The sequence below is a fragment of the Centruroides vittatus genome, unplaced genomic scaffold (genome assembly GCF_030686945.1).
Source record: "Centruroides vittatus isolate TY-2023 unplaced genomic scaffold, ASM3068694v2 contig_199, whole genome shotgun sequence".
NCBI lineage: Eukaryota > Metazoa > Arthropoda > Arachnida > Scorpiones > Buthidae > Centruroides > Centruroides vittatus.
This window is the reverse complement of record NW_027121224.1, coordinates 23408-39212: the sequence shown is the minus strand read 5'-3', so window position 1 is coordinate 39212 and position 15805 is coordinate 23408. Positions and strand designations below refer to the sequence as shown.

Below are 15805 nucleotides of genomic sequence, written 5' to 3'. Positions count from 1 at the left end.
CTGAGAGCTTTCTGACAATAAATAATTGCTCGTTCTTAGACTTCTCGAGAACGCTGCGATTTTAATACATTTATATGATGTAAATAGACTGATTAATGTAAATCACAAGTGTTAAGTATAGGTTGGCAACAGTTCTCCAAGGTCTGATCTTCAATGGGCACGTTGACAATGTGACCGAGAAAAATTACCCGAAAATACTCATATCGACTTGCTCTCATTTTCTTCTGTAATAAATAATCTATGAATGACATCTTTTGTCTATTCCTTAAATTGTCCGACTTTCTCTTACAGCTATGCCGTTTCATATCTCATTAGTAGACGAAGTGCGTGATCCGCCATCTTTGATAAAGTAATAAACTCACCCAATTAAAAATTATTGTTTCCTTATGAATTATAAAGGTTACAATGTATGTGAGCACATAAAGAAATAGATTTTTAATTGTGTTTTGGACTCACGCACTGTAGCCTTTATAATTACAACATTAAACAAAGCCAAATAAACCAGTTATTACACCAATATGCAATTGTTGAGTTCATTTAACTGAAGATTGCAAGAAACGATTTTAACTTTAGTACAATGCCAGTATTAAGATATTAAAACATATTAAAATTTCCAAAATTACCCGAACATCGGCAACGCTGTCAATAGAATCAACCAGCATGGAGAACCGAGTTATAATATACAAATTTTATATGATTCCTTTAGAAGAAAACATTTAAATTTCTTGTTTATTGATCTTAACATTTTTATATGAAAATTGGAACACTTAACAAAGGAATAAAATTTGGGAAGCTGTAATATATTTTAGTCTTTTTTAAATACAATTAATAATTTAAATAAAATTATTATTATTATTAAGCTTCAATATTTTCGTAATTTCGTTGTTTTTTACTAGATATATATATTCAATTAGTATTCAATCCACATATTCTAGTAGTAAAAGTATATTTAAAAACTATATAAGGAATTTTTAATAATAAATTATTATATGATAAAGCAAATATAACATTAGAATTATGGGCAAAAAACTCATAAATATATATATATAAAAAAAAAGGAAATATCTGAATTGTTCAAAGTTTACACAGTGTTAAATATAATTTAATGGAGATTCTATATAAATTATCAATGATAAAAAAAATCCATTTTTTACTCAAATTATCCATTTAAATTGTGATAATTTATTTAAAAATTTAAGCTGTATATGATGCAACTAATAAAATACTTTTAATATTTATTTTTGTTAATACGAAAACAGACTGTTGTCTGTTTATGAACTTATTTTAAGATATGTTTTCGGATATGTTACAGGATACATGACTTTTTTACAAATGATTTTATATATATGAAATTTAAATACATTACACTTTCCTTTTTTATTTTATATGAATCAAAATGCATTTTTCATACCTTCTAAATATGAAATTTCTGCTGTTTATTCTGGAAAAATGTTTGAAATATACAATATATATATGCTATATGTCATTAACAGCAGTGAATAGGCTTCACCACATTAAATGATTTCAATGCAATTATATAAAATATAACAAACATTGCCATTTAGTTAATTTTTGAAACAAAATATTTTACAAGAGAAGTAATAAATATAATTTCTTAATGTTACAATAGTGGTTTTCTTTTCATTTTATTTGATATGGTCTTTGAAACCACGGTAAACAAGAATATGCCTGGTCGAGAATATTTCAAATAATTCGCCAACCAGTCATAATTACATATTAATCACTCTGAGTATCAAAAAGTAACATGATTAAAAATTTAATTGTGCTGATGTTTTATATACATGAATAAACCATGACAATGATCATTTAACAATACCATATTTTTACATAATAAAATATACCCTTTCTTAAATTTCTACATACAATATAATACATATAAATATATTGTGGATTAGTGCAATAATATATATATATTTTTTTTCTTTTTTTCACAAATGTAGCACCTTAATGCAGAAGCTCCCAACCAACATTTCCTTTGATAAAATTAGTAATAATTTTTTTCAAATATTTAAACATATATTGATTAACAGTTCTACATAAGTTGATATATTAATATTGCTATATTCTGCTCTGCTAATCTACAAATTAAATATGGCAAAAATACACTTTCAGTAATCTTAACATTGCATAGCTGACATCAGTCAAGCTGAATGTCTTGCAATAATTTTAAAACAACTTATGTAATTTTTAAACAACTATTTTCAACAATTTCAGTTAACAAAAATTCAGAAACGCAATATTCTCTCTCCCTCCTCTCAACAATTTATGCTAACTTTAGAAAAAAATTATACTTTCATAAATATTAACAATGAAATCACGCAATTAAAATTTTTAAATGTGTTCATCCAAATATCCAATTGACATATTTAGTTTTTTAAATAATGAAAATATTTAAGCTCTTAAATGATGTAAAATTTGATGTTTTAAACATCCATTATGAAATTAAAAGACAAACACAACACAATTAAATTCGATGTCAGTCTAATTTTCTTGGATGGATTTTACATTGAATGACTTGGGCTTCATATTTTCATAGGATATTTTTCAGCAGCAATTTTGAAGGCAACGAGTTTCACTTAACATATGATTTATATAATAATGGGGAATGACGCAATTGTCTTTCTAGTTCCATTACAAATAGCAGATCCCTGAGCGTGACATGTTTTACTTTTTTGTCAACCTGAAAGAAATTTCCATATTTATATTTAAAATAATATTAGAATAATAAAACATTATTAATAATAATAAAAAATGTATTCTAGTAAAAATATGTATAGAATATTAAATAATTTTCATTATAAATAGAATTATATATATGCCAGAAAAAGAAACCAATTAATTAGTAGTTACATTTTAAATACACTGTGTGTCCAAAATTAATGGGCTGCCTGATTAATGAATGAAAAACTTCAACATTAAATTGATAATTTGTATCTTGTTAGTCTGCCCTTTGCAACAATGACTTCTATTTCTATAGCCTCACTGCTGTTCCTTACCATACTTCAGGTGAGATTTTCTATTAACTGTACAACAATTAATGGAAAATCCAGTACTTCAAAAAAGTATTCAAATAGACTGAGATCAGGATTCTTTGCAGAGGAAAAACAACTTTACTACAGGCCATGGTTCAAAATTCTAATATGGACTCCTCCCTTCCCAACCTCACCCTCTGCTACAAAGAACAGGACTTGCATTTCCTGAAAAGCCTTTAATCCTTGACTGAAAAAAATCACCCAACCCTGATTAAAACAATTGTTTTTATCACAGGTTGTAGAGTAGACTTTTTGCTCGACATGTTTGGGTCTGTTGGCTCCAGGCCCTGATTTAGTTGAGCCATTTTGCATCATTGTAGTTCCATCACTGGTTCTATGCAGGTCAATCCTTTCACATAGCATATTTTGTTATACAGGGTGGGCCAACAAAAACGAAACGGCAGAGTGTTCGGTTCGTCCAAGCAAATCGCTCAGACAGGTCGATTTTATTCTCGAGGGGACATCTTTTGCAATAAAGTTTTTGTGATTCTGAATACAACAGACAACAAAAAATTTTAAAAACTCATTTATTTTGTACTAACTAAACAAACAGTTATTTCGAAAAAAAATGTTTGTTTAGTTAATATTCAGATTCGCAAAAACTTTATTGCATAAGATGTCCCCTCGAGAATAAAATCGACCTGTCCGAGCGATTTGCTTGGACGAACACGAACACTCTGCCATTTTGTTTTCATTGGCCCACCCTGTATATAAGAGCATTGCTGCAGTGGTTTAAAAATGGTTCATCCCCAAAGTGTCACAAAACGAAAACCTATCTATTTAAATAAGATAAAAATAAACAAATATAAACCTTTAAATTTCAGCAGCAATTTTTATAATAAATGTTTTCAGTTATATTACTATCCAATGTCAATTTAAATACAGAATAGTGCTACAAGTGTTATAGATTAAATTTAAATTCAAAACAACAAAATAATATATTAAAAAAATATAAAATATAACAATAAATAATAAATAAATATAACAAACAAAATAGGATAAAGTTAAAGAAAATAAAATTAACAGTAACTCACTTATAAAACTACTTTTAATTTTATTTTCATTTACCTTTACAGTATTTTATTTTTTTCTTATATTTATATGTTATTTATTGAGTTACTATTTTACATGTTTTGTAGTTTTGAATTTATTCTATAATATTTGCAGAAATGTTCTAAATTTGAATCTGACAATGGCTACTAATATAGCTGCAAATGTTTAAAATTCAACATTAACTTTTAATAAAGTTATTTATTTATTTATAAAGTGGGAAACATAATTATCCAAAATGTTGACATATCCTTCTGCATTAAGTGTTCCAGTCACATAAGACAAATGGACCAAGATGTATCCTGAGAAACAACTCAAACTTTAATTCAATCACCACCAAACTTTAGATGAAAGTCATTAACTTAGCATCCTCCACATCCACTACCTTCCATCCAAGTGTTAGTTATTTACCTTCCATCAGTTATGCTAATTAGATTTTATTGAGTTTTACTTCAAATTTAGAACCTGAAAATAGCTAATTAACTATACTAAAAAAAATCTGTTGGACATGAATGGTTCTTTCATAGTTTGCAGAAATATTTTGCAGATTTTGTGGATAACATGCCTGGAAATCCCAATATTATTGGCTACATAATGTATATTGCATTATTAATCAGCTATTAAATTTTTAAAATATTAGAGCAATATGATATTGTAAGTAAACTGTGCCCCTGTATATGACAATTTTGATGATTAATTTAATTAAATTCAAAATGTTTGGGAAAATATTAGCCTAATGAGAGATTAGAATCTATAATTGTTACTTAATATGCTCACACTATTCTAACTTTAATTATAAGGTAATTTAAAATAATTTAATTAAAATTACATATCAATTAATGATACATTAATGTTACACTGTAACATATATTTAAAATTAAAAACAAAACTTGTTAGTTCTTTATTATAAAATAACAAGTTTAATATTTAATCTCATTATTCTATTTATTTCTAAAATCAAATACAGTCAATTCCATTTAATTGGGCCACTGGTTAATTGGGATAGTCCCTTTATTGGGCCAAATCTCAAAGAATGGAAACCAAACTAATGAATTAATACATAATCTAATCGCTTAATTGGGACAGTAGCAGAAAAGGAAGTTTTGATATATTTTAGTAATCTTCCAAAAATATGTAGGCCTAACGGTTTGCAGACACAAAGCAATTTTGTCTTTTGCTCAGGCAGTTCGATTTTTCCAGAGGGGGTCGGCATAGCAGGACGTATCACACGGGGATTTCGTCTGAACCTGAATGCGAGTTACTAACCCTGCTCTTCATTGGACCAGACAATCTCCTTAAAAGCAAAGGGATGAAGATCGCCGGACAATTTTTTGAGGTCTCTTGACTGAGTTGGAAGACAGCTAGAGTTCCCTTGGAAGGTATTGTGTGCATAATTACGTCTAGATTCAGACAGCAGCCATCTGATTGTTGAGAACTGGTGGTTTCTAAGGACACTCCCACCGAAGTGATCTAATCTCCAATTAAAGGAAACTGTGCTCAAAGGAAGACCGTAAAATGACTTTTGGATGAACCCTTTTCTTTCTCCCTTTTCAGTTAGAACATGTTCTAACTAAAAAAAAAGAAAGGAAAAATTGTTTGATCAGGAATGGATTGAATAGTCAACCCTTGTGTATGTCACTACTAATATTTGGCAACAGTAGCATTATGCGAATCAGTTATCTATTGTCATGAGTTTGGCAAATTTATAGAACAAATATTTTCTGTATTTTGGTTTAATAAAGCATTAAAATAGGTGCCTAATTATTATTTTTTACCTACTTATTTATTTACTTATGTATTACATATTTTATTATAAAATATATTATTAGTTTGTTTACTTAGGGCAGCCGCTTAATTGAGCCAGGATGGATTAGTCCCAATGCGTTCCAATTAAGCAGAATCGACTGTATATGTTTAAATTTTTTGTTGACATTCTTTTATACTAGATGTTTCAAAAGTGACAATCTAATATGATGAAATAAGAGATAATTTTTAAAAATTTTTATACTGATATATTATCAATAGTATGCACATTGTTATATGACTTCATATCTTTGTAAATGTTTTATTTTCCATTCAGATTTAAATTGTTAAATGTGCAAGAACAGGATTTTGGAGTAACATACAAGATAAAATATATAAAAAACAATGAAACCCAAGAAAAAGCCAAATAAATTTCTTGAACGAGAAACAAGATATGCCTAAAAAAATAAAAAATAAAAAATTTCTTGAATGAGAAACAAGATATGCCTAAAATGGCTTGCTATGACTAAGTCAAAGATTCCTTTTTTTTTCAGATCCTAGTTACAAGATCTATCTGCATACTTTCACTTGCTTAGACAATTCCTCAAACCTCAACTTCTTTAAGATGGTAATCTTTCAACAGAACCATGCATTAAGCATGACATTAAGCAACAACTGTTTGAGATTATCTCAACATTCCTTTCTAGGTTGTTGGATTAGCCATAGAGACTCTTGATCATAAATAGCACATTCACCTAACTTAACACTCTTGGATTTTTTGCCTGGAGATTCATTAATTAAGTGAGAAATATAATACAGAAGAATTAGAGATCTAGCTAATCTTCAAAATCTTATTATTGTAGTTATTCAAAAGATAACTACTGAAATGCTTGAACATGTCTTCTGTGAAACAGCTAATTGCTTTGAGCTGTATAGAGACATTTGGTGGTGACAGAAATTAAGCTAAGGTACCATATTTTGATAGTATTTTTTCATGTCTGAAAGGTTTTTTATAACTCTTATTATTTTATAAAACAAGTAGTCATTTATAAAATTTTAACTGGCAAATAATTGAATACAAGTGAAATCCTCTTAAGCACTTCATATATTCAATATGTTCGTATTTTCGAAATGTCTCTGGTCCAAAATTTTCAAAAAAAGATGTATGAATCTGAATTTTCAAAACATCCTGTATAATAAAAGCATTTTTTTTTTTTTAATCTTGATATAGCTTAGGGTTTAGTATACCTTTAATCAGTAACAGAAAATATGATATAAGAAATTTATATATTATATATTTTTAAAAAATCAACAATTACTACATAAATGTACTTATATATTAATAAACTATTGTGAGATTTAAGGTTTTTCATTTGGAGGTTATTAGAAGTTTCTTCAAAATCCAACAACAAAGCTGAAACATATAACTTCCAAAATCAAACCCATTCACACTTTTCCAGCAATTGGGTTTATTCATTAAACAAACATACAATCATTTTCAGTTTAATTTATAAAGTTGCCCCAGGTTTATAAATTAAACCAAAAATGACTATATGTTTGTTTAATGAATAAACTGATTTGCTAGAAAAATGTGAATGGTTTTGATTTTGAAAGTATCTTTGAAATGTTTTAGAATTTTAATGTATAACAGAACATTTCAATTTTTATGTATATAAAATATATAATCCTCAATATATACTAAAATATTAACTAGATAATAAATTTTCAAATTACCTTAACAGTAGGATTCTGAGTACTATGCATTTCTGATAGAGATGAATCTATAATCTGTAAAATAAAATAATAATTTAATTATTAACGAAACATAAAATAGCTTTTTTAATAATTATAATATTTTAAAATATGTAAAGAATACTAAGCCTATGAAGCAAGGCATTTACATGTTTAGATTATGCTACGTAAGACTATATTAAATATTTTCTCACTAAATAAATTCAATAAAACATTAATATACTGTGTATTGAATAATAGGACCATCATAGATGAAAAATTAATAGAATATACCATACTATGCTATATGTACTTATACAGTATATCCTAGCTTTCATCATATCTTCACTGTTAGCCATTAAGAATTGATTAAAATAAATTACTTTTAATCATAAAATACAGTACTTTAAGAGTTGTATCATCCCACTTATGAAATGTTACTAGATTACAATGAATATTTTTTCATTAAATAAAGTCAATAAATATATTATTATATGTATGAAATGAATTTTAAAAACTTTAGATATATGTATTGTTTTTAAAATTCAACTTTATATGTATATACAAGTGTCTTTTATATATAGGCAATATCCATCAAATGAGTTTTTTTGTTTTAATACCCAAACTTCGTAGAACATATATATATATCACCTCTGAATACTTTTCTTAACCATTATTTATAAAGAAAAACTTATGTTTATACAGTGAATTCTCAATCTATCATATTTTGGTGGGACTTTGGGGGAAAAAACAACTGATGCGGGAAAATGACTGACAGGAAACTTATAAAGTGAATGTTTTTATTGTTTATCTCATATGAAATGTGTATTTTCCAGTGATAGGATTATACGATGGCTTTCTGTAATACTAAATGATATGGAGCATGTGTACGGACATTCGTTTATTCTACATTTTAAAAAATTGTTAGAATACTAAAATTTGTTCTATTTTCTTTTGGTAAGAATACTTAATGTATTAACTCTTTTTCTTTCACTTGAAGGTGATACCAGAGAAGTGTCAAAAATGTTAGTGAAATTATACATTTTTGTCACTTACAATGCATTGATTCTCTTATAGAAAAAGATTCTGACTTTTTTTCACTTGTCTCCTCCATCAGACACGATCTCCTCTACCTGAAGACAATGCAGTAAAATTGATAAAATATCAGAATCACAAGAAAAACACAAGTATTAACAGTGTGAATCTTAGATGTAATTGGCAGTGAAAGAAACATTAAAGCCTAAACACACAGTTGTAACATTAACAGCAGTCAATCAATTTTGCAATTACAGAAGTGTCATAGAAATTGTTAAGGATGTGTTAAAATTTATTTTCTTTTCTTTTTAATTTAAATTTTTGTCTGTGTTTTTTCTAGCAAATCAGCTTTGTTGTTATTTATTATTTTTCATGTTGTATTGTAAACATAATCTTTAAGGTATGGCATGCAGACTGTACATGTGAAGACAGTGATGTCCAAACTATGGCCATTGGGCCAAGTCTAGCCTGAGGCACACATTAATCCAGCCTGGAATACATACTAAATACATTACTTATAAATGATAGAAATAGGTATATTCTTAGTATATGTGGTTCATCTACCTATGACTTAAGGCAATTTGGACTACCAATTGAAAAGTTTAAGTACCACTGTGTTAATACAAAACAACTGTTAACATTCATATTAACTACTTGGTGATCAGATAATGTTTTCAGCATTTTACATCCTAACATAAAAGTTTGTCCTTAAACATAGGATGACCAAGAGCATCTGTACATCCCTTTTAAAATAAAGGAAAGTGAGTTTCATTTTGATATCAGTAAAGTATGCTCTAATATTTTCAACTCCCAGTACTGGCCAGAAATAAGCTATCCAGGCTAAAAGTCAAATTTTTAAATGGAATATGGTATTTTTTTAATTTAGATTTAAGTGTGAGATCTGAATCTAAATTAAAAAATACCATGTTCCAAATGCAATATCTCTAAAACTATTCACTTTTTTGAGGGGAAGTAGTTCATCTTTTGACTCTCTTTGTAATGTCATCTAAATCATCTTTCTACAACTGTTTCCTGCTGACTTACAGCGCATTTTACTCTACTGCCAGATGCACCCTTAGATGTTATTCAAGTCAAAATTAGCACAACTCATTGTAATGCTAGGAGTTGAGTAATACCTTTCACATGTGGCTACAACCACACCACTATTTTAGTATCACATCAGTGGCACAATGATAGAGGTGTTAATGTGCAATGCTAGTGTGTTGTTTTCTAGTTTAATTGCATAAGTCCAGCTAGCTTTTTGAACATGTAAAAATAAGAAAAAACTTTTTCATCCTGTTGTAAATTATAAAATAAAGTGCAAAACAGTCCTTGAGTTAGTCTTTCCAAAAGAACAGATAAACTAAAATCTTCTTTTCCTAGTTTTTTCACTTTTTCCTTCTTATGAGAAGCATGGTCAACAAGTCACATTACAATTTCATTCACTTGAAGTAGATTATAAAAAAAACTTGTATCTTTTTTGTGTGCAAGCAGCTCCACAAACGTGTTAGCAGTGCCATAAACATCCATTAGCAGTACTACTAACATAAGTTAGTGGTATCACTGACACTCATAAGTAGTGCTGCTAAAGAGCTACAAACAAACCAAAAGTAATTTTGCTAAGGAGCCTTGATTAAGACTTCTTCATCATCTGAAGAATCTCTTACACTTGCCGAGAAAAATATATTTATTTGCAACAAACACGCAAACGTTTTCAGCCTGATTCACAGGCCATCTTCAGGCTTGGAATACATTTGAAATTAAAATTCCATCCATGGAATACAAAAATTCAAATTCAAAATTAAATAAGGTACAATCAAAATAAAATATTGAATAACTAACATAAAGCAAAAAATAACAAAAAATATATAAAAATGTAACAAATGAATACGTAAGCATTAATAAATGCAAATTTCTAAGACATACAATAAAACCACTATATTGATTGGTTAGAGCCGTTATTAAACTTCTTAACCATAAACTTCCATGCAGAGGGAAGACTATCTGCGTCCCTCGCATTAAGACAGCCTTCTTGTAATCTACTTCTAAAAATCTGCAACTTTTCCGCTGTCAAGGCTAATGATGGAGACGATAAAGGATTTATGATGGCCGCCTGATTCCATTTGACCGTAGCTCCTGGCGCTTGCGCCATTTGGGACAAAACTGTTGCATTAGACCCCTTTCTGATATCATAACCATGCTCCTTGATTCTAATTCCTAAACTTCTAGTGGTTACTCCGATGTAATCTTTTTTAACGCCTAATTGCATGTTTTCATACGGAATTTTATAAACTCCTGCTTTCTCTTCTGCCTTTATAACATCTTTATCATTCCTGAGGATTTTGTATAAATTAGGGGCCCTTTTTATAAGCATCCTCGAACTTTTTCTGTGTGCTATTTCTTTCATGACTGTATTCATACTTTCATTATATGTAAACTTTACAAACTTATTGGGAGCATTCTTAAAACATCTTTTCTTGATGTTGTTTTCATATTTCTTAATTATTCCTAGAATTGTACTTTTTTGGTAACCTAGGGTCCTGGCTACACTTATTATTCTATTTATTTCTTTCGTCCTGTCTTGTACTCTTTCGCAATACAAAAAGGCTCTTCTTATTAAAGCTCTGAAAGCTGCAATTTTATATTTATACGGATCCTTGGATTGGGAGGGAATATACAATGGGCTGTGGGATGGTTTAATAAAAACACTAGTGGACAAGTGGCCTTTTTTGAATGTGATATCGATGTCGAGAAAATGCAGATTCAAGGAACTTTTCTGCTCCAATCTTAAAGTAAGGCCATCATTGTTATCATTGATCTTATCTAAAAAATCTTTAATTCTGCTGTTACTTCTCCATAATATAAGCAGGTCATCAACGTATCTGCTGAAATACACGATATCATCCTTAAAACCATGAAAAATTCTTTTTTCCAGCCTCCTAACTACCAATTCGCATAGGATCCCTGAGAGTGGGCTTCCCATAGGGACCCCTCTTCTCTGTCTGTAGACCTGTCCATTAAACACGAAACAAGACTCCCGGCAGACCAAACTAGTTAAACTCTCTACTTCTTCTGTATAACTAAGCAATTCCGAGTTATTGCTGTATAAGAAATCCAATAGTGCCTCCTCGCACGATTCTATCCTTACTGACGGATACATGCTCTCATAGTCGAAAACCGTTGCAACTTCATCCTCCATTAATGCTATACTTTGCAGATCCTTAACCACCTTCATAGGATCACGGGCAACAAGAGTATCCGTGTCTAGTTGCAAGGATAAGTATTCATGCAATTTCTTTTCTAACACAAATGTGGGACCCCTGCACTTCTCTACAACAGGTCTTATTTCTTTACCGGTTTTATGCACCTTCGCGAAAGCAAATAATCTAGGTGTTCCTGGCCTAGGGTTCCTGCATTTCTTGAGAAAAGGCAAAACTTTGGAAAGCTTAGAGACCTCCAGTTTCCTGACCCTTCTATCCAAGCTTCCAATAAGATTGCTGTTGATCTTTTCACACTCCGTCTTTTCGATGTAATCCATTAGTGCTTCGTTATATGTACGCCTTTTCATGATGACTAGTTGTTTACTTTTGTCAGCCCTAGTCAAGACCAAATCATTATGTTTTAACCAATTCTTCGTGAGCCGGATGTCACTACTCCTAAAATCCTGCTTACGGCCCCTCTGCCTGTTGTTGAGGACTGCTTTCCATCTGAAGTACTCTTTCTCTAAATCGTCCAGCCCAACAATGCCTCTTTCAATTTCCTGTACTGAGGTTTCCCAATTCATAGCCTCTACAGGTACAAAATTTGGGCCTTTTATTAGAAGCTTCTTAATTCTTCCTGGTACCTCAATTTGGTCCCACGCGCAGAAAGTAATAAGATTTTTCTTTGTATTTCTAACCTTTTGTTTACGTATAATCCATTTTAACTTCTTTACATAATTACTAGTAGAATTCTTCTGGACTGCTTCAGCTAGATCGACCACTCTTTTATTCACATCAACTAGTTTCTCTGGATCCTCATTGTATATAGCGTTTTCTAGGCTAACGAGATCATTCAATAATCCGAATTTCTTGTTCTTCGCAATCCGAATAGACTTCTTCAGGCAAGCCATACAAAACCTGAATTTCAGTGAACTGCATTCCGTAGGAACGCTGATTCGGTAGATTGACATAGGGAATACTCCATTCCTTAAACAAGCCTTTAAAAAATCCAATTTGCATTTAGCTTTAACCAACCTTAAGGTTAACTTCCTGTATCTTTTGCAAAGTTTCACCGGTGCCGCCATATCAATAATATTATAAAGCACTCAGCAAATCATTATAGATATACGTACTTAACACCTTACACTTGCCGAGAAAAATATATTTATTTGCAACAAACACGCAAACGTTTTCAGCCTGATTCACAGGCCATCTTCAGGCTTGGAATACATTTGAAATTAAAATTCCATCCATGGAATACAAAAATTCAAATTCAAAATTAAATAAGGTACAATCAAAATAAAATATTGAATAACTAACATAAAGCAAAAAATAACAAAAAATATATAAAAATGTAACAAATGAATACGTAAGCATTAATAAATGCAAATTTCTAAGACATACAATAAAACCACTATATTGATTGGTTAGAGCCCTTATTAAACTTCTTAACCATAAACTTCCATGCAGAGGGAAGACTATCTGCGTCCCTCGCATTAAGACAGCCTTCTTGTAATCTACTTCTAAAAATCTGCAACTTTTCCGCTGTCAAGGCTAATGATGGAGACGATAAAGGATTTATGATGGCCGCCTGATTCCATTTGACCGTAGCTCCTGGCGCTTGCGCCATTTGGGACAAAACTGTTGCATTAGACCCCTTTCTGATATCATAACCATGCTCCTTGATTCTAATTCCTAAACTTCTAGTGGTTACTCCGATGTAATCTTTTTTAACGCCCAATTGCATGTTTTCATACGGAATTTTATAAACTCCTGCTTTCTCTTCTGCCTTTATAACATCTTTATCATTCCTGAGGATTTTGTATAAATTAGGGGCCCTTTTTATAAGCATCCTCGAACTTTTTCTGTGTGCTATTTCTTTCATGACTGTATTCATACTTTCATTATATGTAAACTTTACAAACTTATTGGGAGCATTCTTAAAACATCTTTTCTTGATGTTGTTTTCATATTTCTTAATTATTCCTAGAATTGTACTTTTTTGGTAACCTAGGGTCCTGGCTACACTTATTATTCTATTTATTTCTTTCGTCCTGTCTTGTACTCTTTCGCAATACAAAAAGGCTCTTCTTATTAAAGCTCTGAAAGCTGCAATTTTATATTTATACGGATCCTTGGATTGGGAGGGAATATACAATGGGCTGTGGGATGGTTTAATAAAAACACTAGTGGACAAGTGGCCTTTTTTGAATGTGATATCGATGTCGAGAAAATGCAGATTCAAGGAACTTTTCTGCTCCAATCTTAAAGTAAGGCCATCATTGTTATCATTGATCTTATCTAAAAAATCTTTAATTCTGCTGTTACTTCTCCATAATATAAGCAGGTCATCAACGTATCTGCTGAAATACACGATATCATCCTTAAAACCATGAAAAATTCTTTTTTAGATAAGATCAATGATAACAATGATGGCCTTACTTTAAGATTGGAGCAGAAAAGTTCCTTGAATCTGCATTTTCTCGACATCGATATCACATTCAAAAAAGGCCACTTGTCCACTAGTGTTTTTATTAAACCATCCCACAGCCCATTGTATATTCCCTCCCAATCCAAGGATCCGTATAAATATAAAATTGCAGCTTTCAGAGCTTTAATAAGAAGAGCCTTTTTGTATTGCGAAAGAGTACAAGACAGGACGAAAGAAATAAATAGAATAATAAGTGTAGCCAGGACCCTAGGTTACCAAAAAAGTACAATTCTAGGAATAATTAAGAAATATGAAAACAACATCAAGAAAAGATGTTTTAAGAATGCTCCCAATAAGTTTGTAAAGTTTACATATAATGAAAGTATGAATACAGTCATGAAAGAAATAGCACACAGAAAAAGTTCGAGGATGCTTATAAAAAGGGCCCCTAATTTATACAAAATCCTCAGGAATGATAAAGATGTTATAAAGGCAGAAGAGAAAGCAGGAGTTTATAAAATTCCGTATGAAAACATGCAATTAGGCGTTAAAAAAGATTACATCGGAGTAACCACTAGAAGTTTAGGAATTAGAATCAAGGAGCATGGTTATGATATCAGAAAGGGGTCTAATGCAACAGTTTTGTCCCAAATGGCGCAAGCGCCAGGAGCTACGGTCAAATGGAATCAGGCGGCCATCATAAATCCTTTATCGTCTCCATCATTAGCCTTGACAGCGGAAAAGTTGCAGATTTTTAGAAGTAGATTACAAGAAGGCTGTCTTAATGCGAGGGACGCAGATAGTCTTCCCTCTGCATGGAAGTTTATGGTTAAGAAGTTTAATAACGGCTCTAACCAATCAATATAGTGGTTTTATTGTATGTCTTAGAAATTTGCATTTATTAATGCTTACGTATTCATTTGTTACATTTTTATATATTTTTTGTTATTTTTTGCTTTATGTTAGTTATTCAATATTTTATTTTGATTGTACCTTATTTAATTTTGAATTTGAATTTTTGTATTCCATGGATGGAATTTTAATTTCAAATGTATTCCAAGCCTGAAGATGGCCTGTGAATCAGGCTGCACAAACGTGTTAGCAGTGCCATAAACATCCATTGCAGTACTACTAACATAAGTTAGTGGTATCACTGACACTCATAAGTAGTGCTGCTAAAGAGCTACAAACAAACCAAAAGTAATTTTGCTAAGGAGCCTTGATTAAGACTTCTTCATCATCTGAAGAATCTCTAATACAGAACTACTAAACTGCTTATTCTAAGCTCATTAATGCATCAAGGCTTAATGTTTTCCTCAATATCAAAACCATCAACTTATCAGTTCCTAGTTGAGTCCTAGAAACTCGACTCTCAATAACTCAACATTCTGTAAAACTTATTGTTGTTCAAAAAAAAAAAAATTCATGTAATCTAATTCCTATTTCTATAACTTAATAATAGAATCAAATAAGTATTCATTATTCACTGGCAACACTTGATAATAGCATCAAATCCACACTTGAATGAAGAATATAATGTGCCCTTTTTCCAATGCGCTACT

The 15805-nt window shown here is 30.5% G+C and overlaps 1 protein-coding gene across 1 annotated transcript in view; it reads right to left on the bottom strand.

Annotated features, from left to right (window-relative positions):
• Positions 1-1201: 1201 nt before the first annotated feature.
• LOC136970490 (transcription initiation factor TFIID subunit 4-like) overlaps positions 1202-15805 on the bottom strand; it is a 34477-nt gene continuing 19873 nt past the window's right edge. The window contains exons 13-14 of the mRNA XM_067264937.1: positions 7581-7634; positions 1202-2701 (exon numbers count right to left, since the gene is read on the bottom strand). Coding sequence (XP_067121038.1) covers positions 2594-2701; positions 7581-7634 — 162 coding nt within the window. The 3' untranslated portion in view covers positions 1202-2593. The remainder of the gene's footprint in view (positions 2702-7580; positions 7635-15805) is intronic.